The sequence below is a fragment of the Podarcis cretensis genome, assembly GCF_951804945.1.
Source record: "Podarcis cretensis genome assembly, chromosome: 8".
Classification (NCBI taxonomy): domain Eukaryota; kingdom Metazoa; phylum Chordata; class Lepidosauria; order Squamata; family Lacertidae; genus Podarcis; species Podarcis cretensis.
In genome coordinates this window covers 51,154,259-51,178,282 of record NC_137177.1, presented here as the reverse complement: position 1 = coordinate 51,178,282, position 24,024 = coordinate 51,154,259, and the positions used below count along the sequence as shown (strand labels likewise).

At 51.8% G+C, this 24,024-nt stretch overlaps 1 protein-coding gene across 2 annotated transcripts; it reads right to left on the bottom strand.

Annotated features, from left to right (window-relative positions):
• Positions 1-994: 994 nt before the first annotated feature.
• On the bottom strand, positions 995-23,972 carry VPS9D1 (VPS9 domain containing 1). Of its 2 annotated transcripts, none has more exons than XM_079988796.1 (15): positions 23,419-23,972; positions 19,815-19,890; positions 19,024-19,116; positions 18,600-18,762; positions 18,321-18,432; positions 17,198-17,260; positions 14,760-14,812; positions 14,550-14,637; positions 13,798-13,883; positions 11,073-11,581; positions 8,616-8,745; positions 7,569-7,777; positions 6,978-7,062; positions 4,944-5,048; positions 995-2,719 (listed from the first exon to the last, which is right to left on the bottom strand). In XM_079988796.1, the coding sequence occupies exons 3-15, from the start codon at positions 19,100-19,102 to the stop codon at positions 2,626-2,628; spliced, it is 1,776 nt and encodes a 591-aa protein (XP_079844922.1). In that variant the 5' UTR covers positions 19,103-19,116; positions 19,815-19,890; positions 23,419-23,972; the 3' UTR covers positions 995-2,625. The 2 variants fall into 2 exon arrangements, with proteins under 2 accessions (XP_079844922.1, XP_079844921.1); XM_079988795.1 differs by lacking the exon at positions 23,419-23,972 and adding an exon at positions 22,207-22,422.
• Between the last annotated feature and the right edge of the window lie 52 nt (positions 23,973-24,024).

Sequence of the window (24,024 nt, the reverse complement as noted above, 5' to 3'; positions counted from 1 at the left end):
GAAGCAGGACCTGCTGGAGTGTTAAGTAAAACCATATTTCTTGAAAAACACTGCAGCCTCCGCTGACCTTCATTCAAAGGAAACAGAACCCTAGGTGAGCACAGGAACTCCCTGGAGTCTTTTGCTGCTTGGAGATTTGGGTGTATGCAACAGAACTTTTGTTATCATTTTAACTCAGTGGATTTTAAGTCTCTTTTGGGCCACTTTTCATCTCTGAACCCCTAAACACACCTCGCCTACACCTCCTCTTCCTCTAGACCAGTGCTCTTCAAACTTGAGTCCCCAGCTTTTGTTGCACTACAACACCCATCATCCCCTGCCGGCTTAATCAGGGATGATGGGAATTGTAGTCCAACACAGGTTGATGAACACTGCCCTTTCTCCTTGCATATTCTCTCTCTCTCAGCCCTGCATCTCCCCAACATCTCAGGGCTGAAGCCAGGACCATCATTTCTACCCCTCTCTGATCTCTCCACATGCCCCAATTCAGTTTTCTCCCCACTCTTTGCTGGGTTCTACAGAAATGGCATATCCTCACGACAACTTTCACATGGAAGAGGACGTGGTTGGCATAGCATGGTTGCATGGGCAGCTGCAACAGGCTTGGGAGATTGGCACTAACTCCTGCCCCAACCCAGTGCTCTTGAATCCAGGGAGAGGAAGAGCAGTACAGAAGATAAAGGTTGCATACTGTTGACGAGCCTGTGATTGGTCTTCACATCTTCCTGCAAAGAGGTGGGAGGGGGTGAAAATAGGCCCTGCTTAGAATACCTCCAGTGAGCCACAAACAGCCCATCACCCCTCCGCTCCTCTGCAGGTCTGGTCTATTGCCGTCTCCCCAAAGTGTGTGGCCAACTAAATTCATCCGATGATCAGGCAAGCTGGCTTTATGATCCCCCAAACTGATCCCATGTTGAGTGGAGGGGAAGAGCTCATAAAAGCATGTCTCCACCCAACCGTCAATGCTCCCTCCCGCTTTAAAAAAACACACGACTTTCTGAGCAGCCAGAAGACAGTGTGTTTATTACAGCCCACCAAGAGCAAAGCTGGACAAGTGGAAAGAGAAGGAACCAGCAATTTAGGCTCGAGGAGTCATGGCTGGCCAGGCAGGGGCACTGCAGGAGGAGGCAGCGCTGAGCATGAACAGCAGCAGCTGGACCCTCGTTGCTTTACAATGTTCGCTGCTCCTTGCCTTTAACAGCAGCCAATGTGTCTTTGCAGCAGAGGGGCTAGCCAACCTAACAGGGCTGTTGTGAGGCTCGCATGGAAGAAGCACGTAAGCCAGCTTGAGCTCCTTGGAGGAAAGAGTGAGGAGTGTGATCATAAATAAATATTCACAATAACAACAACAGTAGGAGGGAGGAGGAAGATCACCCCCATCAGACCCGTTGCTCCCCATTCTGCTCGTCGAAACCTCCCCCCAGCTTGGAAGGGCTTACAGCGCAGGTGTGGCTCAGGCAGGTATCACAGGGCCTCCCTTCCCAAAGTCCCGTTTGACTCCTCCGGAATACATAGCAGAGAGAAGTCCTGCCAATGCGTGGCTCAACTGCAACTCAGGCAACACACCTGCAGGGGCTTTGTGCAAATTCATCCAGAGGCCTCAAAATGCTCCAGGGCTTTGCTTCCACTCTGCCCAAAGCTTATCTTCAGTAGATCGTGCAAATTCTGACACACACACACACACACACACACACACACACACACACAGTCACTCCTTTCTGAAATCCATGCACTTGGGAGGCAGTGCAAACAGCCTCTAAAAACTGCACCGATCCCATGATTTCAGTGAGTGGGAGTGGATAAGAACCGGTCTTACCCTGCTTCACCAAGCATACATGCATGTAACATCCATACGCCTCTCTCTCTCGTGCAAATTCTGACACACACAATATCAGCCTCCCCTCTCTTACCTCACAGTATGAATCCCAGCAGGATCTCTGCCCCCTGCCCCCTTTTTCCTGATTCCCCACTGCAGGCCACCCACGTAGCAAAAGCAAGGATGCAAGAGGGAGCATGCAGGCCGGGTGGTGGTGGTAGTGGTGGCAGGAGATGCTGGCCTAGGCAGGTGCCCATCGCTGCTCTTGCAGACGCTAAAAGGAATTCCCACATTACGATGGGCGTAGGGGCTTGGCTTCCTTGGACCCAGCAGCAAATACAACGGATCTGGGGAGGGACAGAGACAGAGGATTCTCCTTAGCCAGGGGAAACAGGAGAGGGAAAGAGCCTGATTCTCGTCCCCCCCCCCAGTGCATCCAGGCAGAGAGTCAGCAGCAAATTGAGGCTTGGGAGAGGCACCCCCCCCAAAGCCAGGGTAGTGTCAGATACCACCCCCTTCCCACATCAGTCCACGCTGCAAGACAGGGACCCCCTTCCAACATTTCAGGCTAATACAAAAGGCTATGAAGATGTCGCCTGCCAATATTGCACAGAGTCCAGGGAGGGGCAGGAGGCCTCCTCTTCCTCAGCAGGTTTGTTTTCTGCAGGCAGGGGGGAAAGGGGGGCCCCTCTGGAGAACACCACAAGCTGTCATCTCGCAGATTGGAGGAGGGGGGCAGGAGTGTCCCCACCCGAGGGAGAAGGAAAGAGGGGGAGGCCATCGCCTTGGCACCCCATGGCAGAGCTCAGCTACTTCTGCAGGATGGGACGGCGAAGGGATTCCACATAGGAGAGGGCGCTCTGCAGGGAGGTCAGGCAGTACCCCTCCTCGCCAATCAGATACCTGAAACGAGAGTGTCAGAGAAAGATCTGCTCAGCATCTGCAGGGAGAGACACCAGGCAGATGGCAATGTCCAAGTGACTGGCTGTGGAGAAGCTGAAACTCTCAGGGCCTTAAAGCCAACAGGCAACACCTGTAGTAGAGGGTATGCAAGCAAGAAAATGAGGTGTAATTTTTTCCTCTCCCATCATATTAGAACTCAGGACGAGCAAGAACCCTGCATTAATTTATGGAATTGGGCGACTTTAAATGAACATATGAAGAGAACCAAACTATGCATGTTTTGTTTTTATATTCTTGTTGCAGTCTGTTGTGTTTCTTGACTAAATAAGGTAATATGAGAAAAGACAATGAAAGTGTCGACAACAACAAAAAAGAGCCTTGTTGCTGGATCAGGCCAATGGCCCATCGGGTTCAGCATCCTGTTCTCACAGTGGCCCCCAGGCCGCCCAATGGGAAGCCTGCAACCTGAACCTGAGCACCACAGCCCTCTCCTCTTCTGAGGTTTTGGCAACTGGCATTCAGAGGCAGATGGCTCTGACAGTGGAGGGAGAGCATAGCCATCGTGTGGAATAGCCGCATCCTTTATGAATTGGTCTACTCCTCTTTTGGAGCCCCACAACTTGGTGGCCATCACTGCCTCATGTGGGAGCAAATATAACCATGCACTGCATGGAGAGGTACTTTCTTTTGTCTGTCCTGAATTCACTGCCCAATTTCATGGAGGATGCTGTGTCAATCACGGGGGCCAGGTGGAGCCTCCAGGTTCAGAGGCAGTCTGGCTCTGAATGCTGGAAATGTTCAGGGAAGAAGGCCTGCTGTCCTCCTTTCTCTCCTCTGTGTGGGCTTCCCATGGGGACGCCTGGCTGGCCACTGCAGGACAGGGTACGATGAACTAGATGGCGATCCTGGTCTCAGCCACCTGCAGGACTCGTCTACTGAAGGCAGCAGGAAAGAGCAAAGCTTTTTTAAGGAGAGAAAAATGATGGATTCATAATTAAGATGCTTGGAGCAAGCTTTGGAGTCACCCAGATCTCTTCTGCACTCAGGGCAAATGTTCAAAGCCTAAACAGAGCAGAAATGAGAGGATGGAGGTAAAGTTATGCTGGCTGGGTGCTGTTCTCAGTGCTCATCCCTGCAGTCTTTTGAGACAAAACAGCATAAACCAAAAAGACAGTCAATCAGATAATGAACAAGCTCAGCTAGGAAGGCTCTGAGTCCCTCCAGGGACAAAAAACAAATCACGGAAGTATCTACTGAAAACAGAGAAGTTAGAAAAACAAAGAGAGCTTTTTGGAGTTTGCAATTGGCTGCATGCCTGGCTGTGACCGGGCCACTAGGCAGCTTCTGGGTTATCTGTGGAGGCCTCTGGGCTCGAAACGGGGACATTTCCTAGTCAAAACAGAGCAAGGTTGGAGAGGAGAGGCTCCAGAGCCGAGCCGCGATCCCCATGCGCCTGTCCAGTCTGATTATGCCTTGGCTGCTTCACCCACATGCTGGCTGCGTCTTGCTCAGACTCCAAAGCTGGCAGGCCGTGTAAGCAGAGCCGACAGCCTGAGGTGGTGGTGGAGGGACTCCTTCCCCATGCGGAGGTGGGCGGCACGGAGGTTGTGGGTGGGCAGACCTAGACTCGGCCAGATTTAGGCAATGGTGTCTGTGTTGCGCCAGCCAGATTGTATTGCCTTGGGTGGGCCTGTGGCTGAAGGCTCATGGCTCCAGAAATTTGGAGAAGGGGGTGGAGTGAGGCACTAGATCCCCTCTGGAGCAAAGGAATCCATCCCAAACCACCCAGGGAATGGGGGGCGGAACTATGCCCAGTGACTAGGAGCTGCTGTGGCAGGAAATGCCCTCAACTATTCTCAGTGGCTGAGCACTCGCTCTGCATTCAGCTTTAGTCCTCAACATCTGCAGGATGGGCTGAGAAAATATTTATACACACTCGCATGATCTGAAACCTGTAGAGAACTGCCCTGCCAGTCTGTGCAGACAACACTGAGCTAGCTGGACCAGTGGTTTGACTTGCTATAAGGCTTGCAGAGTATGCATTTAGCACCTAAAAACATACAGGAACGGACATGACTTCTGCATCAGTCAACTATTAAATTACACCTGCAGGTTTCAACTGGCATATACTTTTGATATGCTTGCCTGCCTGCCTTCTCTTCAAGAGAGGTCGGCCCCTGCTTGTTACAGTGGCCGACAGAGGCGCTTCTTCCCTGCTGCCTACCCTTCGTGGATGAACTCCTCCAGTGCAGCACACTCCGAGACCAGCTGAGGCAGGTTGCTCTTGAGGACCACGTAGGAAAGGATGGGAAGGAGATCGTCAGCACCACTGCAAGACAAAATTCCACATCAGCTTTGTGGCCCACACTGCAGGGAGGGGAGGGCTGGCTCAGGGGCCCCACCGATGGCAGATTTAGCACAAGAAGTGCCCAGAGGTGCTTGGTCTGGCTCAGCAAGAGGCAGCTAGGGAGTACCCAGCACACTAAAGGTAAAGGTAAAGGTACCCCTGCCCGTACGGGCCAGTCTTGACAGACTCTGGGGTTGTGCGCCCATCTCACTTAAGAGGCCAGGGGCCAGCGCTGTCCGGAGACACTTCCGGGTCACATGGCCAGCGTGACATCGCTGCTCTGGCCAGAGCCAGAGCCGCACACGGAAACGCCGTTTACCTTCCCGCTGGTAAGCGGTCCCTATTTATCTACTTGCACCCGGAGGTGCTTTCGAACTGCTAGGTTGGCAGGCGCTGGGACCGAGCAGCGGGAGCGCACCCCGCCGCAGGGATTCGAACCGCCGACCTTTCGATCGGCAAGTCCTAGGCGCTAAGGCTTTAACCCACAGTGCCACCTGCGTCCCTTACCCAGCACACTAGTGACGGCCAAAGCATTGCGGGGGGGGGGGGGCGGGGCGGAGTGCATGAGAACTCAGAATGCATGAGAGTCCCCCGAAATGCACTGCAAGCCCATAGCTGTCCGGCTGTGTCGAAAGACACCTGTCAGGGAATGGATAAGGCAGCCCTTCTTGCTGGGGGCCTCTGCAGAGAAGGCTCTGATCATGGGCACAGCTTTTCCTTGCTAAAGGTGGACAGAATGCATGTTGGCATGACTTAAGGGATGCAATCTGACCTCACATCTTTGGAAAGCGTGGAAAGTTGGACTTTTGTTCTACTACTGCTTCTTGCTTTGCCATTTTAGCTGGGGTTCCTGCATGGCAGGCGGCTGGACTAGGGTCCCTTCCAACTCTACAATTCTATAAAAATTCTATAAGAAAACAATAAAGCAAAACTTTTAAAAAAACTAGAATGCATTTTAGCAAACAACACTGTGTGGTGGAAATGAGGAGGGGTGTGACCAAGAGGGTAAGAAAGCAAGCCAGCCCAAGACAGGCAAAACAAGCTTCTCATACAACCTAAGAAGACTTTTTTTGCACCACAATTGTAACTCTTGTGGGAGAGAGAGAGATAGAGAGGCTGGTCAGTTTGCCAGCTGTTGCCCAGATGCCAGGGCCTTCCCCAGCAGCTGGTGGTCGGAGGCGCTCTGACGCAAGTCGGCCAGGGGAGAGGAAGCAGCTCCCCACTTGCCTAGCCCTGGAATGTGGGGAACAGGCGAGACAAAGCATCCCTGGAGGCAGGCCCCAGCCTCCCTTGCATTCCTTCCCCTTGCTCAGCGGGGAGCCTGGCAGACTTGTCCCAAGACTCAGGGCCCCGCCTGCCTGGCCTGGAGCTCTGCCCCTGAAGCCCTTGGGCTGTCTTGCCCTCGCCCACTTTAATTCTTTTGACAGTCCTCCCTCCCCCTTTGCCTGGCTAAGCGCTGCTTGGCTGGGAAGCCGCTCCCCCTCCCTCCCTCCCCACTGCCCTTCTGCAACTCGTGGGCTAAGTCCCTCTGACAGATCCAAGCTCCTTAATTGGCAGACTCGGGCTCGGTCCACAGGCGCGGGGACCGGCACTCAGGCTGGGCACAGCGGGGAGCCCCGCTGTCGGAAGGGATCCATCACGGCCGAGCCCCCTTGCTGGGTGCGTGTCTGGGCAGCGGAAAGCCTGGAGCCAGCGAGAGTGAGTCAATGGCAGTGCCGGGAGCTCCAGACAGCAGAGGAGGGGAGGGGAGGGGAGGGCCTGTGCAAAGGAAGGAAGGAAGCAGCAGCAGCCCACGCCTCGAGGAAGGGGCAGGCTCCAAGACAGAGGAAGCCTCTTGCCACCCAGGGCCAACCCAGGGCTCGGTTTCTGCCTGCTTCTCCACACAGGAAGGACTTGGGCTGCAATACTTACATGGCAGACGATGCCGGCTGGGGCCGCCCCTCCCGGCCCCCACAGTACTCCTCAGCACATTCACAGATGACACGCAACGTCCGCACTGCAGGGAACGGCAGCCAAAAAACAGTGGGCGTGTTTAAAAGAGGTGCCATAGGAACACAATACAAAGTCAGTTATCAAGTCCATGCAGCTCACCAACTTAGACAGCTTTGAAAAGAGGAATCGACTGATTCGTAGAGGAGAGGGCTCTCAGTGGCTACTAGCCACAAAAGCTGTGCTCTGTCTCCACGGCTGGAGGCAGTGATGCTTCCGCATGCCAGTCACTGGAAACCACAGGAGGTGAAAGAGCTGTGATGCTCGGATTCAGACCCCAATGGGGGAGTATTCCCTTCCTGAAACCCTGGAGAACTGTTGCCAGTCAGTGTAAGACAGCATGAAGCTGGATGGGCCAAAGGCCCGGATCTGTTCCTAGCTTTCTTTCCCACCAGCACTCTATATAGACGGACATGCAGTCTGCCAAGCATTCAATGCACCGATGGTTCTGGATTCTGCACACGTCTCCAGTGCTTGGGTGTCCAGCACCTCACTTGCCTCAGGTAGCCTCACCTATGCATTCCAGCTTCTTCTGAGGGCAGCTGCCCAAAGGAATCAGCATCAGCTCCTGCACAGCAGCGCAGTACGGGTAGGATCCGATTCCCCAGGTGGCGTTCCCCTCGGGGAGCAGCTTGGAAGAGATCCCCATTTCAGAGGGGGGCGTATTTCTCTGCAGTTCCATGATCTTGGAAAGGGCTGATTCCCGGGCTTTGTAGACATTCCTGGGGGGGGGGCAAAGGGGGAGAGAAACGAACGGCCTGAATGGACGTTGTGGAGTTTCCCAAACTGACAGGCCCCAACCCAGATCCAAAGAAAATGCATTTTACTCTTAATTCAACAGCAAACAGCTGTCTGGTCACAGACAACAATGCCACAGCACGAGTGATGAGAGAGTGATGACCCTTTCAGCGTACAACACCTGTGCTCAGAAACCTACGCTGGTTGATCATTTGCTACCGGACCAAATTCAATGTGTTAGTATACAAAGCCCTTAACCGGGACCAGTTTACTTGTGGGAATACCTTGCCCCATACAAGCCCACTTAGCCGCTTCAATCTGAACCACCACTTATTGCAGGTACAACATAATACCTGCTCCACACTCATAAGAAACTTTGGAACTCCCTGCCTATTGAATCGGGCAGGCACCTTCACTGTATGACCCTTTTTTGGGCACCTACTAAAAGCATTTTTGCTTAGGCAAGCCTAACCAGATAAGTAGAATGTTTACATAAGCTTTAATCTGCTTGTAGCGTAGCACTGATTTTAATAGCCATCTGAATGTTTTCAGTAGCTGTTTTCCACTTACGGTTTTAATTGCTTTTTTGGTAAACCGCTTTGAGAGTTACAATCAAGTGCCATATAAATGTTATGAAATAAAGAATATATCAAAACAAGTAATCGCAGGCAAAACCAGCGCCTCCACCAGGTAGGTGGCCCAATATCCTCCCTCCCAAGTGGAAACAACTGTCCACAAGGCAGGGTTTTTCTTGCCCTGCCTGCTGTGCTGAGAAAAGTCCCGCCACAAGGATCTCCGCCAGAAAAGGCCTGGCCCCCTTACCTGTACACAGCCAGGAGAGGCCCCCAGAGGGGGGCAAAGAAGGCCTCCTCCAAACGTGCCACACACTGGTCCTTGGAGGCCGCTGTGTTCAGGCCCTCAAAGGCCAGCAAAGTCAGGGAGAGCAGCCTGTCTGGGGAGAGAAACAATTCAGGCAGAGGAAGCCAGAAAGGCTCCAGAGAGTGACACTTCCACAAGGCAGCCCAGGAGGTGGACTGACAGGGTGGGGAGCAAATGAAACCAACACAGTGAGGCCGGTCCTTTAAGGAAGCGCTCGATTAGCCAATAAGACAGACTGAGCATGCCCTTGGGACACCAGCAAAGCAGGGGCACTCAAAATAATGACATTTGGTGGTGGTGGTAGTAGTAGTAGTAGTAGTAGTAGCATTCATGGGGAAAGTCAGAACTTTCTTACACTGCACTCCACACTCTCCTATTTCGTTATTCTCTTTTTGCTAACTTAGATTACAGGAACTCAAGAGGTTGCCTCATACCAAGTCAGACCATTGGTCCATGTAGCTCAGTATCCTACAGACTGATTGGCTCTCCATGATTTCAGGCAGGGGTCTCTCCCAGCCCTAGTTGGAGACGATACTGGGGATTGAACCTGGGACCTTCTGCTTGCAAGGCAAATATCAAATATCAGAATAATGCAAGGGCATAAGATCCTGTCATGTGTAGCAGCAAATCCATTTTGTGTGTGTGTGTGTGTGTGTGTGTGTATACACACACACACACACACACACACACACACACACACACACACACATATATATATTGCTGAGCTCTAAAAGAATAATACATTGGGGGCACCATATGGGGCACTGCCCCAAAAACCTCCGTCTGCCCTCAGCCAGCTCCTGCCTGTGTGAACTGGCTGGCAGGTTCCTCCTGCTCCATCTCAAGTCTTGCCTGCGTAGAAGGAGGAAGCTTCCTGGCTCTGGCATTCTATCGGTCTCCCTGCCTCCTGTCCCAATGGGCAACAGCCACCAGTGAACCAACATTTTCAGCACATGTGTGTGGGTTTTTCTCTATTCTCCCACCGAAGACTGTAGGTTCTGTGGACCAGTCAGCTAATGAAAGCGAGAAGGTGGTGGTCAAGACTGCAGGAAGCCCCTTTTAAGGGGAAAGGTACAGAGTAAGCAATCTTACAGCCTTCGGAGACAAGGATTCCAGGGAGGCAGTGCTGCCCTCTTCTGGTGGTGCCCAGGGAGCCACAGAAGATGAATCTTTCAAAGCAGCCTTTGACAACTCGGTGCCCTTCATCTGTTTTTGACTACGACTCCCATCAGCCCCTGTCAGTATCGTCATATGATGCTGGGGCTGATGGGAGTTTTAGTCCAAAACAACTGAAAGGCAATAGGCTAGGCAGTGCGGGGAGGCTGACTGATGGAATTTGCCACCTCAGGAAGTGGGGATGATGCCCGCTTGCTTGGATGGTTTCAAAAGAGGACTTGCGGGGCTCTGCTGATTTTCTCAGCAGAGACGGGATAGCGTCCCAAGGTTCGCTTGCTGGTTCTGATTTTTAAAAAATCAAAAGAACATGGTGAAGTGGGAGGGTGAAGCTGAGGGTAAATCCTCAACTTTCAATTCTCACATATTTGCCCATTGCAACTTTGTAGGATTTGGCACATCCTTACTACTTTCACAGGGACGCAGGTGGCACTGTGGGTTAAACCACAGAGCCTAGGACTTGCTGATCAGAAGGTCGGCGGTTCGAATGCCTGTGACGGGGTGAGTTCCTGTTGCTCAGTCCCTGCTCCTGCCAACCTAGCAGTTCGAAAGCACATCAAAGTGCAAGTAGATAAATAGGTACCGCTCTGGCGGGAAGGTAAACAGCATTTCTGTGCACTACTCTGGTTTGCCAGAAGCGGCTTAGTCATGCTGGCCACATGACCCGGAAGCTGTATGCCGGCTCCCTCGGCCTATAAAGGGAGATGAGCGCTGCAACCCCAGAGTCGGCCACGACTGGACCTATAGGTCCCTTTACCTTTACATTGCTACTTTCACAGCACCCCTCCCTCCCCCAGGTCAGTGGTCACCCCTCCCTGCCACGGCTGCCTGCCTGCCTGCAAAAGACTTGGTGGTGGTTTTTATTGTGAAAATCTTTGGAAAGCTGCTCTGAGCTTATAGATAGAAGGTATTCTACATTAAAAAAAACCTGAACCAAGAGAAAGGATATTTAAAATTTTTTAAAAGTTATGAGTATTAACTGGCGTACTGATGCCAGGATGTCTGCGTCATCCAAAACAGATTTGTGAGCCACCACTGCTGATTTGCTCTGTGTTTCATTTCCCTCTTACTTTGCTTTTTACAGCCCCAATCTATATAATATGTGTTCGCAACACGAGACGAAACTGCATGCATTGGACGAAACGGACTCCTAACGCACAAAAGCCTTACTCCATAATAAATGCAAAAGGCTCTTTCGTTCTTGCAGACAAATTAAGCTGCTCTCACCAATGGAGTTGTGAATGTCCTTCACGACTGCTTTGAGCTGCTCTTGCTGGCTTGACAGCTTCCTCCCAGCCGGCGGGCCCTGGGGCTCTCTCAGGGGCCCTGAAGGCCAGGCTTCGGAGGCAGACAAGAACTGCTCCAGGTCTTCGAAGGAACTCTCCTTCTCTGCCAGGACAGGTGCTGGCTCCTCACGAGGCAGGCTCCGCTCCGGGGTGCTCAGGCTGGGGTCCTCGATGAGGGGGCTGCTGGAAACACTGTGCCGCAGGTTGAGCTTGTTGTTTTCCTGGACGGAGAACATGGAGTGCATGCTTTGGGAGGACCGCAGCCTCCGTCCCTCGGGGGCTGGCGAGAGGAAGGCCTCGGCGTCCAGAGAGGAGGAGAGGGAAAGGCCTCGGGAGACCTTCCCTACGGCTCGAGCATCTGCTCTGCCCCAGCTCACGAGTGGATAGACGCGGCTGTAGGCCGAGCACTGCAGCTTCCGCAGCAGCTGGCAGATGGGGTGATCCGCAAAGCTGGAGGCAAGGAAACAAGGGACTTGTTAGAGAATCATGGTAGGAAGGACCCGCACCCACGGACCCATTCCCTTTGGGGGCTGCACCACTTTCTCTCTTGCTTTCTTGGGGCAGAACAAAACAAGGAGGCCACCTTTGGCCAACAGGTGCAGAGAAGTCAGCTGCCCAAGAGCTGACATGGACTTTAACCGAGAAGGGTTTAAGGTTCCTAGATCTCAAGACAGCATAAAATGAACACAAGACCCTCGGGCGAGAGGAGGGATGACCTCAGGGAGGTCTGTGCAGGGTCACAACCTTACCGTCGTTTATCAAAGCTTTGAAGTAGCTGCCTCCTAAAAGGTTTGGGGTCTGTGGGTGTAAGAGATTAGCAGCAGACCCTTTACACAGCAGGGGCAGGGAAGATCTGGGGGGCCTCCAGATGTTGCTGGACTCCAGTTCCAATCAGTCCTGACCATTGACCATGCCAGATGCTGGGGGAGAGGGGAGTGGGAGCCACCAACCTCTGGAGGGCCCCACAGATGCTCTTCCACCACTGCTTGCCAAGATCATTTGGAAGCAAGTAAGAATGCGCAGCCAACCAAAATGATTTGTGTTGTATCTACTGTTAGTGAAGCTCAGTGCAGACCCACTGAAATTAATGGGCATTACTGTGCTAGGTCTATTAATTTCAGTGGGTCTACTCTCAGTAGAAGTTAGGTGGTGACAACTCTGCCTTTATTTCTCCAGCTTTCCTCCAAGGAGCTCAGGGTGCCCCCAGTTTATTTCCACAAAGATTCTGCAAGACATATTGGGAGGAGAGCAGATGTCTGATTATGTGCTAGTAGCCAAAATATTAGCTGGCTGAAATTCCAGGCTAGGCAACAACTTAACTATGTACCTCACAAGTCGTTCCTGAAAAGACCTTCCAAAGCTTCTGACAGAGGCTCAAGCAATGACTTGTCTGAAGACAGTCACGGGGCAGGGAGTTCCCCAGCAGCTGATGAATGCTTTTCCCTTACCGTCTCTTATGGCAGGAGCATGGGCAATGCTGAGAAGGGCACTCACAGGCAACCTCAAGGCCACCCCCCCCCCCGCTTGGGCCACAATCAACTACCACCATTTAAAAAATATTATTTATTAAATTTCTATACCACCCTTCATCAGAGGGTCACAGAGTAGTTTACAATGTAAGTTACTACAATGTAAATACTGCAGTTGTTGTATAAGGGATGATGATGATGATGATGATTACCAGAATGTAATTGAAATTAATAAGATTTTGGAACGCAGAAAAAAGAGAAAATCATCAAACCATCAATTCTAGCATGAAGGGGGTCACCTTATCTAAATTATATAATTCAGTATTTGAACAATTGGCATTAGTAATTGTATTATAAATTGATATTGCTATAATGAGCACATTTCTGTGCGCTGCATTGGTTTGCCAGAAGCGGCTTAGTCATGCTGGCCACATGACCAGAAGCTGTCTGCAGACAGTCGCCAGCTCCCTCAGCCTATAGAGCGAGATGAGCGCCGCAACCCCAGAGTCGTCCGCGACTGGACCGAACAGTCAGGGGTACCTTTACCTTTACCTTTAATTGAAAACTAATAAAACTATTATCCAAAAATACAATGTAAAAACACAAGAATACAGACATAGTAACAAACAAAAACAATACCCCACCACCTGCCAAACGCAGTTTAAAAGGCCATAGATTGTTTAATTAGCCAAAGACCTGAGAGAAAAGGAATGTTTTTGCTTGGCACCTAAAGATATATAATGGAGGCGTCAGGTGAGTATCCCTGGGGAGAACATTCCACAAGTGGGGAGCCACTGCAGAAAAGGCCCATTCTTGTGTTGCCACTCTCCAGACCTCTCCTGAGGAGGCACACAAAGATGGGCCTCACAGGATGATCTCAGGGTCTGGCTGGGTTCATACAGAGAGAGGCGGTCCTTGAGGTATTGTGGTCCTGAGCCATTTATGGCTTTATAGGTCAAAACCAGAACTTTGAATTGGGCCTCGAAACTGATTGGCAGCCAGTGCAGTCAGGACAAGATCAGTGTGATATGCTCAAACTGTCTTGCCCCGCTGAGCAACCTGGCCACCGAATTCTGTACCAGCTGAAGTTTCCGAACCGTCTTCAGAGGCAGTCTCACATATTACACACTGCAGTCATTTCTCCTGCCCAAGGCCTCCTAGCAAAGCCCACACAGGTTACAACCATTTGCTCCTTACCTGAGGAGGTGGGAGATGAGCTTGGGCACCAGGGACAGATCGTTGGGGCTCTTCCTCAGCTGGGCTTTCCACAACCTTGGCCACTCCTGTGGGAGCAGAGAACACCATCACCTTGGGTCAGCCACCCTTTCCACTTCGCAAATACCAAAAGTTGCAAACATGGTGCTGGTTGACGCCTCCATTCCCTCTGCTGTGTGTGTGTTGGTGGGGACGTCCCTCAGGGGCCTGACCCGCCTAGGCAAGGGGATAAGTAGTCTAGCCTTCAGCCAGGGGGATGGGGGAGACTTCCCATTAAGGGACCTTAGATTCCCTTCCTGTTATGATTCTGGATTTGCAAAGAGAAGGCTTAGCACAGAGCACAGGAAGGTGCCTTTGGCCAAGTCAACCCAGCTCAGTATTGCCAACACTGACTGGAAACAGCTCTCCAGGTTTTTCCAGGCAGCGGGTCCTTTCTCAAATACAACCCCAGGAGCTGAACCTGGGCCCTTCTGCATGCCAAGCACATGCTCTCCCGCCAAGCTGCAGCTCTCCCCTTTAAATCCCCCAAGCACAACCAAAAATGCTGGGTGGATTTAGCCTCTCCACCCCATTTCCAGACTTGGGCCCCCCACGGAGGCTCTCTGTCACCCCTGCCCTTTCCAGTAAAGGACCACATCCTTTCAGAGCTGGAGCTTGAGAGGCACCAGGTAGAGGACACTGGGTTTTGCGCTGTCGCAACCAACGGCACCACCCATCGCCGGCCTCGCACGTACATGGTCCTGCTCGTACTCCAGGATGGCGGCGTAAATGGCCCTCTGCTCCTGCTCTTCTGGGGTCAGCACTGCATTGCTGGAAAACCTCCTAAGGAGATGCAAGCACAAGGCTCGGGGTCAGTGGGGGAGCAGAGCACCCAGGCCTCCCTTTCCAAGCCACGATCTGGGGGCACAAGGAGGCTTTGCTTGGCCCCCACAGGGCAGACTCGCCTGTTGGCCGCTTCCTGCAGCCTCAGCCGGCGCTCCTCCATCTTCCTCTGGAGCTGGAGGGAAGCAGAGTTAAGGTTTCACAATCCAAGACTCCCTCCTCCTCCTCCGCCTCTGCCAGAGTGACCACATCTCCCCAGAGGCCAACAAGGGGCCTGTTCCTCCATTTGCAAGCATTGCATGCTCATGGGCAGGTAAACATAGGAGGCATCCAGGACAAACTCCAGTCCTCCTGGTCAGTTGGGGTGGGAAGGGGGGCACTGGAGGGGAAGAGAGGAGCCCAGCCACCAGCATCTGACCTCACAGACATCCATACAAAGTGCCGGGGTGGGGGGGGGAGATTCCAAAGTCTACCAAGAGAAGGAAACAGTGTTGGGAGTAAATCCAAGCAGGGGAGTCTGGGTGAAGTGTGCATGCCTAGCCTGGAAGAGGGGGCAGGGAAAGACACAGGGACAATGGCAGGATTGTCCAACTGCTTTCAGCTATTAAAAAAAAGAAGATCAGGGACAGAGGTTTGCAACCAGCTAGCAAGACAAATCCATGGAGGAGAATGTGATGGTCTGTCCCTGGTTATTAACAGAGGGGGAGGATTTGACCTACAGGGTCGGAGCCACAAAATCTCAGTTGCTGGGTACGAAGAAGAAAAAGAGTTTGGATTTGATATCCCGCTTTATCACTACCCTAAGGAGTCTCAAAGCGGCTAACAATCTCCTTTCCCTTCCTCCCCCACAACCATCACCCTGTGAGGTGAGTGAGGCTGAGAGACTTCAGAGAAGTGTGACTGGCCCAAGGTCACCCAGCAGCTGCATGTGGAGGAGTGGGGAATCGAACCCGGTTCACCAGATTACTAGTCCACCACTCTTAACTGCTACACAAAGAAACAGGCGAGGCTGCTGCCTCTGGGTCCCGACTGTGATCTTCCCAGAGCCATCTGCCTGGCTCACTGCGGGAGATGTGACACTATATTTGGCCAGCCTTTGGTGCCCTCCAGCTGTTTTGGACTACAACTCCCATCAGGCCTGTCATTGTATGGCCATGCTAGCTGGGCAACCTGGCTCCCCCACAACATATGCAGGCAGAGGTTCTTCCCTGAACGTAAGAAAGAGAGCTTAGTTCAGGCAGGTGGCGGGAAAGGCTCAGCAGGAGAATGAGGGCTCATAAGTAATGATTCGGGAGTTCAGGAGCAAGGCAAGAAGTTCAGCGGCAAGTGTAAGCAACAAAGATGTCCCAACAAGTTTGCCCGCCCCTCTTGCCACTCTTTTAAAGCCAAGGCATGCGCACTCAGGAGATGCTCTCGCCTCAAGGGAAGGTCAAGACTGCAAGTGCACGCTCCGAGGGGAAGCTGGGTGTGCTCTCATCTGCGAAGGAGGGGCCTGGTTCTGACTCCTGTTCAGTCATTCTGCCCCCTCCCTTGGCTGATTAAAGCCCTTCCCAGCTTCCACTGAGGCTCTCTGCTTTGCAGGAAGGTCAAGAGGGAAGAGATGGCATCCCTGCTCTCCCTTCCAATTTGACTGAAATCAGGGTGGAAAGGGGAGGTTCCTGTTTCCTCCAACCCAGTTTCCCACAATTCAGCTCTCTACCCTTTCCTTCCCCTTCCTCCCTTCCCCGATCCCAACAGTGCTGTGGCGTCCATGACCTCAGGCTTCATGTGAGTTGTAGTCCAAAGCAGCTGAAGGGCACCAAGTTGGCGAGAGCAGGTCAGCCCTGCTTCCTGGCTTACTCTCTGGCCATTCCGCTCAAGAAGTGGCTCACCTTCCTAATTCCCTTTTCAAGGCCCGGACTATTCTGCGCACCCTTAGGCCCAGTAACAGCCACCTCCTCCTTCTCTGCACCCAGACTTCTCCAGCTAGTTGTCATTTTACAATTTGCCCTGCAGCTGACTCCTGGAGGCATTCCAGTTTGCCAGCATTCTTCTCCCACCTTGATAATCTCAGTAAAGCAGAGACACAAAAGCTGATCTCCCAGTAATAACCATCAACTCCCGCACAAAGACCCAGACCTTCACTCAGAGTAGAGCCCCTGAATAACTAGGGCAGGGGAAATCTAGACAGTGCCCTCCATGTATTGTGGGCTCAGCTCCAGCTAACACGGACAGCAGTTAGGAGTGATGAGGGAGGCAATGCATCTTTGCATGTAGAAGGTGTCCCAGGTTTAATTCCCACTGGCTTCTCCAGGTAGGGCTGGGAGAGTCTTCCTGCCCGAAATCCTGGAGAACCACTGCTGTCAGTCATCTGTTTCTACAAGAGTTGTAGTCAACACCTGGAGGGAATCAGGGTTGGCTACCCCTGAAAAATTAGACAGGTATGATTTAATCCCATTCACAGATCTGAGAATCTGCAAGGAACTGTCCCTGCCAAACTTCTTACTGTCATGGCCCCCTGAGTTGGCCACCTCCAAGGATGGTTGAAGAGCAATTAAGCATCTTCCCCAGAAAAGGATACTGTCTCTTCTCGTGCTTTTGCAATCACCAAGTTCTCCATCATCTGGCGCTGAAGGGAAAGCGTCTGTAGGGTAAAGAAATGGCACTGAGGCTACACTTCACAGAACTGTTTGGACCAGGAGTGGGGAAAGAAGGAGGACAAGGACACCAAAAACATTTCCTCCACAAAGCAACCATAGAAGCTGTGGGGGCCCCAAATCCCCCACCTCTGTAGCCTGGAGCTTCACATGCATGTTGTCACTGCTGGTACAATTTGTCAATGGTACAATTTGTCAATGGATGGTGTTGTGTACTCATTATGCACAACTGCACCACCATCACTACTGTTAGGAAATTGCTATGGTGGCAGGTGGGTTGTTCCCTTGAAATTAGCTTCTTAAAAAACAGGAGATGGCAGAGGCACAGCCTGCTGGGTACCAGACGGCAACTAAGCACCTCCAGGGGAGTAGCCCACAGCCATGGCCAGAGCGGGGGAGCCAGATGGACAATGTAGGGGTCTGCTCTGCATTGTGCTGCACTTAGGGATCAGCCAGGAAGAGGAGCTGCAACTTCCGCTTCCACCACCAACCCAGTGCCACATTTTCAAGGCTGTGCAAGGAGGTTCCCGCTCCCAAAATCCCTATGCTGCTCCATCCCCAGGCCTTTTGAAAAGCAAGCAGTTGGGCAGTGGGGAGCAGGGAGGAGAGGCAGGCCGCCCCTTCAAGGTTTGCTTTGCCAACACATTCCCTGCAGGAAATCCACTTGCAAAGCAGCACCCAGCAGGGCTGAACTCTACACTGACCAGCTGGTGAGCAGAAGGTTCAGTCCTGCTCTCTGCAGGGGTCTGCTTCACCAGCACTTCCCTGCAGGGAACACTCTGGCAAAGCAGCCCCCAGCAGGACTGAAGGAAACATCTCCTTTTTCCTCCTTCAGACCACATGTTTAATTAAACATATGGACTGACACCCAAATCAATTCAGGGCCCAGATGTGGGTCAGCTTGGCCCCAGATTGCCCTGGGCAGGATCAGGATGGATTTGAGGTGCCAGAAGGGGCCCCAGATCGGATTGTGGGGTGGGGTGTTGTACTCAGCCCTACTGGGACCCATCCTCCAGGCCACCCACTGCACCCACAAGCCCCACTTGCCAGCGATGTCTTCTGCATGGTTTGACTGGGGTTGAGGCGGGCCAGCCGAGCCTCGTAGGTGGCCTTCAGCTTCTGGTTCTGCAGCGATGCCTCCTCCAGTGGGGTGAGCTCCCTGCATAGGAAGCAGAAACGCTTCAAAGGGTCAGCAGAAACAGAGGAAACTCTCAGCCCAGAACTGGTTGTCCCAGGAACCTCCAGCAGAAGGCTGGGAGCTTCAGCCACCACCCTTCCCTTACCCCCCAAGTCAAGCCACCAGCACATCAAGAAGGCTCCCCTTACTTTTTCGCACATTGCACTTCTGTAATTTGCAGCTTCTGGAACATCTCGGGAGGCAGGAAAGGCGACAGCTTCCCACCTTCATCCGAGAAGACCCTGCGGTGGCGGGAGACAGGAGCAGGCCCCAAAATCCTCTCCGCTGCTGCCAGCTTCAGCTTAGTTTTTCCTGGTGTCGGGGAGAAAAGACAACAGTTCAGCATTGGGCAAAGCAAAGAACCACAGAGCCTCCCTGGCCCATCCCTGGAAGGATTTGCAATGAGCTGCTATAACTTGTTGTGCAATTTATGAACAATTCACTGATGTGAATATTAAACATGCAGCCCCCTCCTTAGCTTTCATCCTGGAATTTCAGCCCAAAGTCACATTTTAGCAACAAAATTAATAACAGAAATGAAGCAAGAGAGAGAGAGAGAAGAACACCCCTCACCGATTTTGGCAATGCTGCTTTTGGCTCTTTCCAGGCACTGCTCTGCCACTTTCAGCATCTTCGGAGTGTCGGGTGTCATGTCGTTTCCATCCACTGTAAGGGAAGGAGAGAAAAAGTGCAATGCCTCAGCCCCGTCACATTTGGAAGTCAAATATCCTCAGGCTCACTATCATCAACCACAAGGTCACCTTCCCTGCCCCCATCTTGTCAGAAAGGCTATGCTCTCCATACTTATTCCACAACAATTGGCCCATCTTGCAGGAACCGCATCAGGAAAGAGCTGCCCCAAAGCCTTCCACAAACACACTCAAGAACTGCAGCAATTGGCAGTGTGCCTCCAGCCAACAGCAGCTTAACAAAGGGCCTTCTCAAGAGCCCCTCCACCTCGACATTCTGAAGACTCCATGCCAGATGGGAGCCATAATATCTGCCCAGTTTTGTCCAGCCAGCTTCACTATCCAGGAGAGGAGGGATGTTATTGACTAGCAGGAAAACTTGGTGGGGTGGGGCACAGCAGAGTTTACAACTCGCTAAGCAAATACACTGGTTGTTATCTCTGAGCTCTACAAATATTTGTTATGGTCCTGAGTATCCAAACGTGTTTGCTTATTTTTAACAGCCCTCCTAGTCCCCTGTAGAACACATTCTTAAGAGCCATGGAGGCAGCCTAAGGGCTCAGCAATCCACAGGCACCCATCGCCACCTTGGGAAGTGGCACCTTCCAGCCACGAGAAACATAAACCAGCCTGGAGAGCAACCACTTAAGCTGCAAAGCAAAACCCTAGACACACCGTTGCCTGCCGCCGCCTCTTCCAACAGGACCTGGGAAATGTAGCTGATGCTCTTCAGATATTCCACGTAGGCTTCCTGCCAAACAGAGGGAGTCAGGAGAGAAATTCAGTTCAGCAGGGCAAGTCCCCACTATCGGTACACAGCTCCTCCTCTTCCCATCCTCACGACCAGTCCAAGATGCTTGGCTGGAGTGCAACAATTTGGGAGGCATGAGTCAGAATCCTGTCCCAGAGGATCCTGCGCCAGCTCTCTCAGGCAGTGTGCTATTTGCATTGTCAGCCCTGAAAATATTGCCACTTGGGGTGCTATAGAGCAGGGGGTAATAATATAAGAAGAGCCTGCTGGATCAGGCCAAAGATCTATCTAGACTAGCATCCGATTCTCACAGTGGCCAACCAGATGCCTATGGAAACCTGCAAGCAGGATTCAAACACAATAATTTTTATTTTGTCTCTTAGACCTACAAGTCCATCTCTTGTCACCGGTATCTGCCTCAGTTTCTCATACTCCCCTTTTGCAGAAGTTAGTTCAGGCCATGGGGTCTGCCCTATATCTTCCATAGTGAAGACAAGACCCACGTAACTCATTTGCTTTCTCTGCAATTTCTTTATTCTCCTTTAGCACACCTTTGACTCCCTCGTGTGCCAAAGGGACCAACCACCTGCCAAGAAAGTCTCCTGCTACTAATACATTTAAAGAACTACTTTGTAGTTGTCTTAATGTTTTTATGTGCTCAATATATATATATAATGTCTTAATGTGCTCAATATATATTTTTAGCATTCCTTGCTGTCTGCATGCACTTTTTGTGCAAAGGTTTGTGTTAAGTTGTGGGTTGACATAGCAGACGACACAGCGATTTCTCCAAGTAGCTCTTTATTTTGTAAGCTGGAATAGAACTGACTGCAAACAGCTCAGCCGGCCTGCTTTTATAGGCAGCCGGCTGTCAACATTGTAGCAACAACAGCCCCAGCGTTTCCCGCCTAAAATAACTGACGTGGACCTGAGTGAAAACTATCTACAGACCTGAGTGAAAACTATATACAGTATCCCCCTGCTGGCCCAGGGTGAAACTTCACTACATAACAGTTTGTGCTTTTTTTTGTTCCCTTCATTTGGACAAGACTTCCACTTTTTAAAGGAATCCTCCTTGCCTCTAACAGCACTGGCATCTTCTTGGACCTCGTGGTACCTTCCTGATCTGCAGTATACACTCCAGTGGAATTTCTAATATTATGCTTTTAAACATCTCCCAAGCATTTTGGAATGATTTGAATCTCTTGACTTTGCCTTTCAAATTTCTTTTTACCAATCCCATTTGGGGGAAGCTTCTCATTTGGGGGAAGTTTCCTTTTTTGAAATAAAATGTGGCCATGTCGGCTTTTCCTGGCAATTGGCCATTTGCAGGAACATTTAATGTAATGACGCCACATCTGTTGCTCTGCTCAGTTTTGCCTCTGGCCATGCCCACCCCTGACATGCAACCTCTGAAAGGTTGGCCACAAAGAAATGCTACTCTCGGCCCTGAAAGGGGTGCGGCAGGCTCTAATCCTAACTTAAAGCCAAATAAATGAGTGTTCGTGAAAGGGCAAGGCCTAGCTTGATCCAACATGGTACCCTCCAGATTCCACAGTTGGAGGCAGCTATGCTCTTGAACACTAGTTGCTAGAAAACACTTTGCTGAGAGTGTTCTTGCACTCAGGCTCTGCTTTCCCACAGGCATCTGGTTGGCCACAGGATGCTGGACTAGATGGGTCATTGGTCTGATCCAGCAGGATCGTCTTATGAACTACAGCTCCCATCAGCCCCTAAGAAGGGCTAATGGGAGTTGTAGTCTAAAACATCTGGAAGGCACCAGCCTGGTGCATTTAAATCCTCCTAAGGAAACCAGTAAAGGAAACCCACTGAAGGCACCACATGAATAATCGTTTTAGTGTTGTTTTTTTAAAGACAGCAATCTAGTCGTGGAACAAAGCAACGGACGCAGACGGCATTTGCAATACGGAGCTTGAAGCGATGCGAGGCTTGTGCAAGGGCGCTTCCAAAGCAAGGGTAGGGGGCCGGACGCCAAGGCCGAGGAAAGTGGGGAGCTGGGCAGCGCTGACCACTGGGTGGGCCGCTGGCGCAGAAGGAGCGGGATGCCCCGCAAGGTCTTGGTCCGCCGCAGAGGAAAGAGCCCCACCCCGCCCGGGCCCGTGGACGTCGGGCAGAGAGGGGCTTGGGGAATCCAAAGGCACCTCAACCCCTCCCCTCTCTTCAAAGCCATTCCAAACCCCCAGCAGCAGCTAACACGGAATGCGCATTCACACATACTCCGACCCAAGCAAAACCTCCCCTCTCCTTTAAAGCCGGAGGGGAGCTGTTCGCCGCCCCTCCCCGATCCCGTCTCACCCGCGGCCGGTCTCCCGCGTCCAGCTCGAGGGCGCCCCTGGCCAGCTTCATGGCGCCCTGTAGCGGCTTCGCCGCTGGCTCCGGGGTTGCCGGGGCGGGTGCCGAGGCGGCCATGGCTGGGCCGGAACCTTTCCTCTAGGGAGCACCGCCCGGTCGGGAAGAATAGAGAGCGGGCACGACAGAACCGGATGAGTTAGAGCACCGGAGCCGGGGCATATGAGGTCAGAAGTGGGCGGAGCTGTTGCCAGCAGCGCTCACCGTCTGCTTTGCCATTGGCCGGCAGCGCGCAGGGAGGCTCGTCGCTTTTCCCGAGCGCGACCTTTGGGCTTGCAAGACGCTCCGAAAGACCCTTTGGGGCCTTGGTTGTTAAGGATTTTGCTAGGGTTGCCATATTTCAAAAAGTAAAATTCCTGACACCCGCAAAGTTGGACCCCAACATTGCTGAGCTTTTGAAACTGTTTCCGCTTATTTTTCCATCGCGTTGCCATACATCTATGTTTTCCCTGACATTTTGCCGATTCGGCAAAATTCCCCCATGACACCATTTTTACACCCGAACACCAGGACATGTCAGGAATTTTCCTGACGTATGGCAAGCCTAATTTTGCATTGGCTCACCACATTAGCATTATGCTCATTTGAGCAAGAATATTGCAGGCTGGTCCCCTTGTAGTGGGGGTGCTACATGAGAATATTTGGGAGGAGAGCACAAAAGGAGCAAAGGGTATTTTCGGGGTGGTAGCGTACTTTTTGGCTGCATACACAATATACATTTAAAATATATACTGTAGTTTTCCCCAAAGAATCCTGGAAACTGGTTTGTTAAGGGTGCTGGGAATTGAAGCTTTGCAAGGAGTAAACTACAGTTCCCAGGATTCTTTGTGAGAAGTCATACCTAATGTTTGGTGTGTGCAGCCTGTCTTACAAGTAACACACATATGCAAGCCCATAGCAAATATGCTTATGCACCTACAAAACCCACAGTTTTCGCAATACGTAAGAAAACGATCCTTTGCACTTCTCAGGTTCCTTATTACCCCCTAAGCATGCATAGAACACCCAGAACACACTCTGAGGCACCTTTATTATGCCACCGATGCTTTAACCCCCCCCCCCCCGGATTTGGGGGCAAAATTGCCCAGTTTAGAAGGTACACTACTTATGTAGTAAATTAAATATTTATTATACAGTGGTGATAATAAACAACATTACCTATGCAAAGAGGCTTTTCTTCAAGTAACAGCAGGGGTCTAGTGGTAAAGGATGGGTTGCTTGTCTTGAGGAGTGTCTGTCTGTCTGTCTGTTTGCTTGCTTCCCTCCTTTCCAGCACCACAATGGCATCTACTTTCTGCAGATCCAGGTTCTACTCTCTACAGGACCCTGCCCGTCTTCAGAGCCTCCTCACCTCATGTGCTCACTGTCGTAAGTGGTGGTGAACACCATCTTTCTCTCTGGAATGCTCTCCTCAGGAAAGCTCAGAAAGTGGATAGAGAAAACTTTTTGTCCCTTTTTCATAACACCAGAACTTTGCGCCCATCGCAGGAGCCAACTGGGGTCCCCCAAAGTTGATGGGCACTGCTATTCAAATGGTGTGTGCATACCATGTCTTGTAATCAGTTGTGCGGGATGGCACCTACCTGCCTCAACCCCAATATTTTAATCAAGTTGGCGCTCGTTATTTGCCCTGAGGCCAAACAGCCTTTTGACTTAAAAGGCAAAACTCTTTCGGTGCCCGCCCCTGCCAGCAGTCTTTCTCCAGGCGCACCGCCACCCTCCCTACCCTGCGGGCGCATCCGTCGAAGGGCAGCGGAGACGGCG

Excerpts from the sequence above, each read along its gene's own strand:
- VPS9D1 (XM_079988795.1), bottom strand. The coding sequence starts at position 22,320 with ATGGCCGCCTCGGCACCCGCCCCGGCAACCCCGGAGCCAGCGGCGAAG. Across the intron at positions 17,261-18,320 it reads CCATGCAGAAGACATCGCTG|ACGCTTTCCCTTCAGCGCCA; the intron begins GCAAGTGGGGCT and ends TTTACCCTACAG. Across the intron at positions 11,582-13,797 it reads CTCATCTCCCACCTCCTCAG|CTTTGCGGATCACCCCATCT; the intron begins GTAAGGAGCAAA and ends CCTTGCCTCCAG.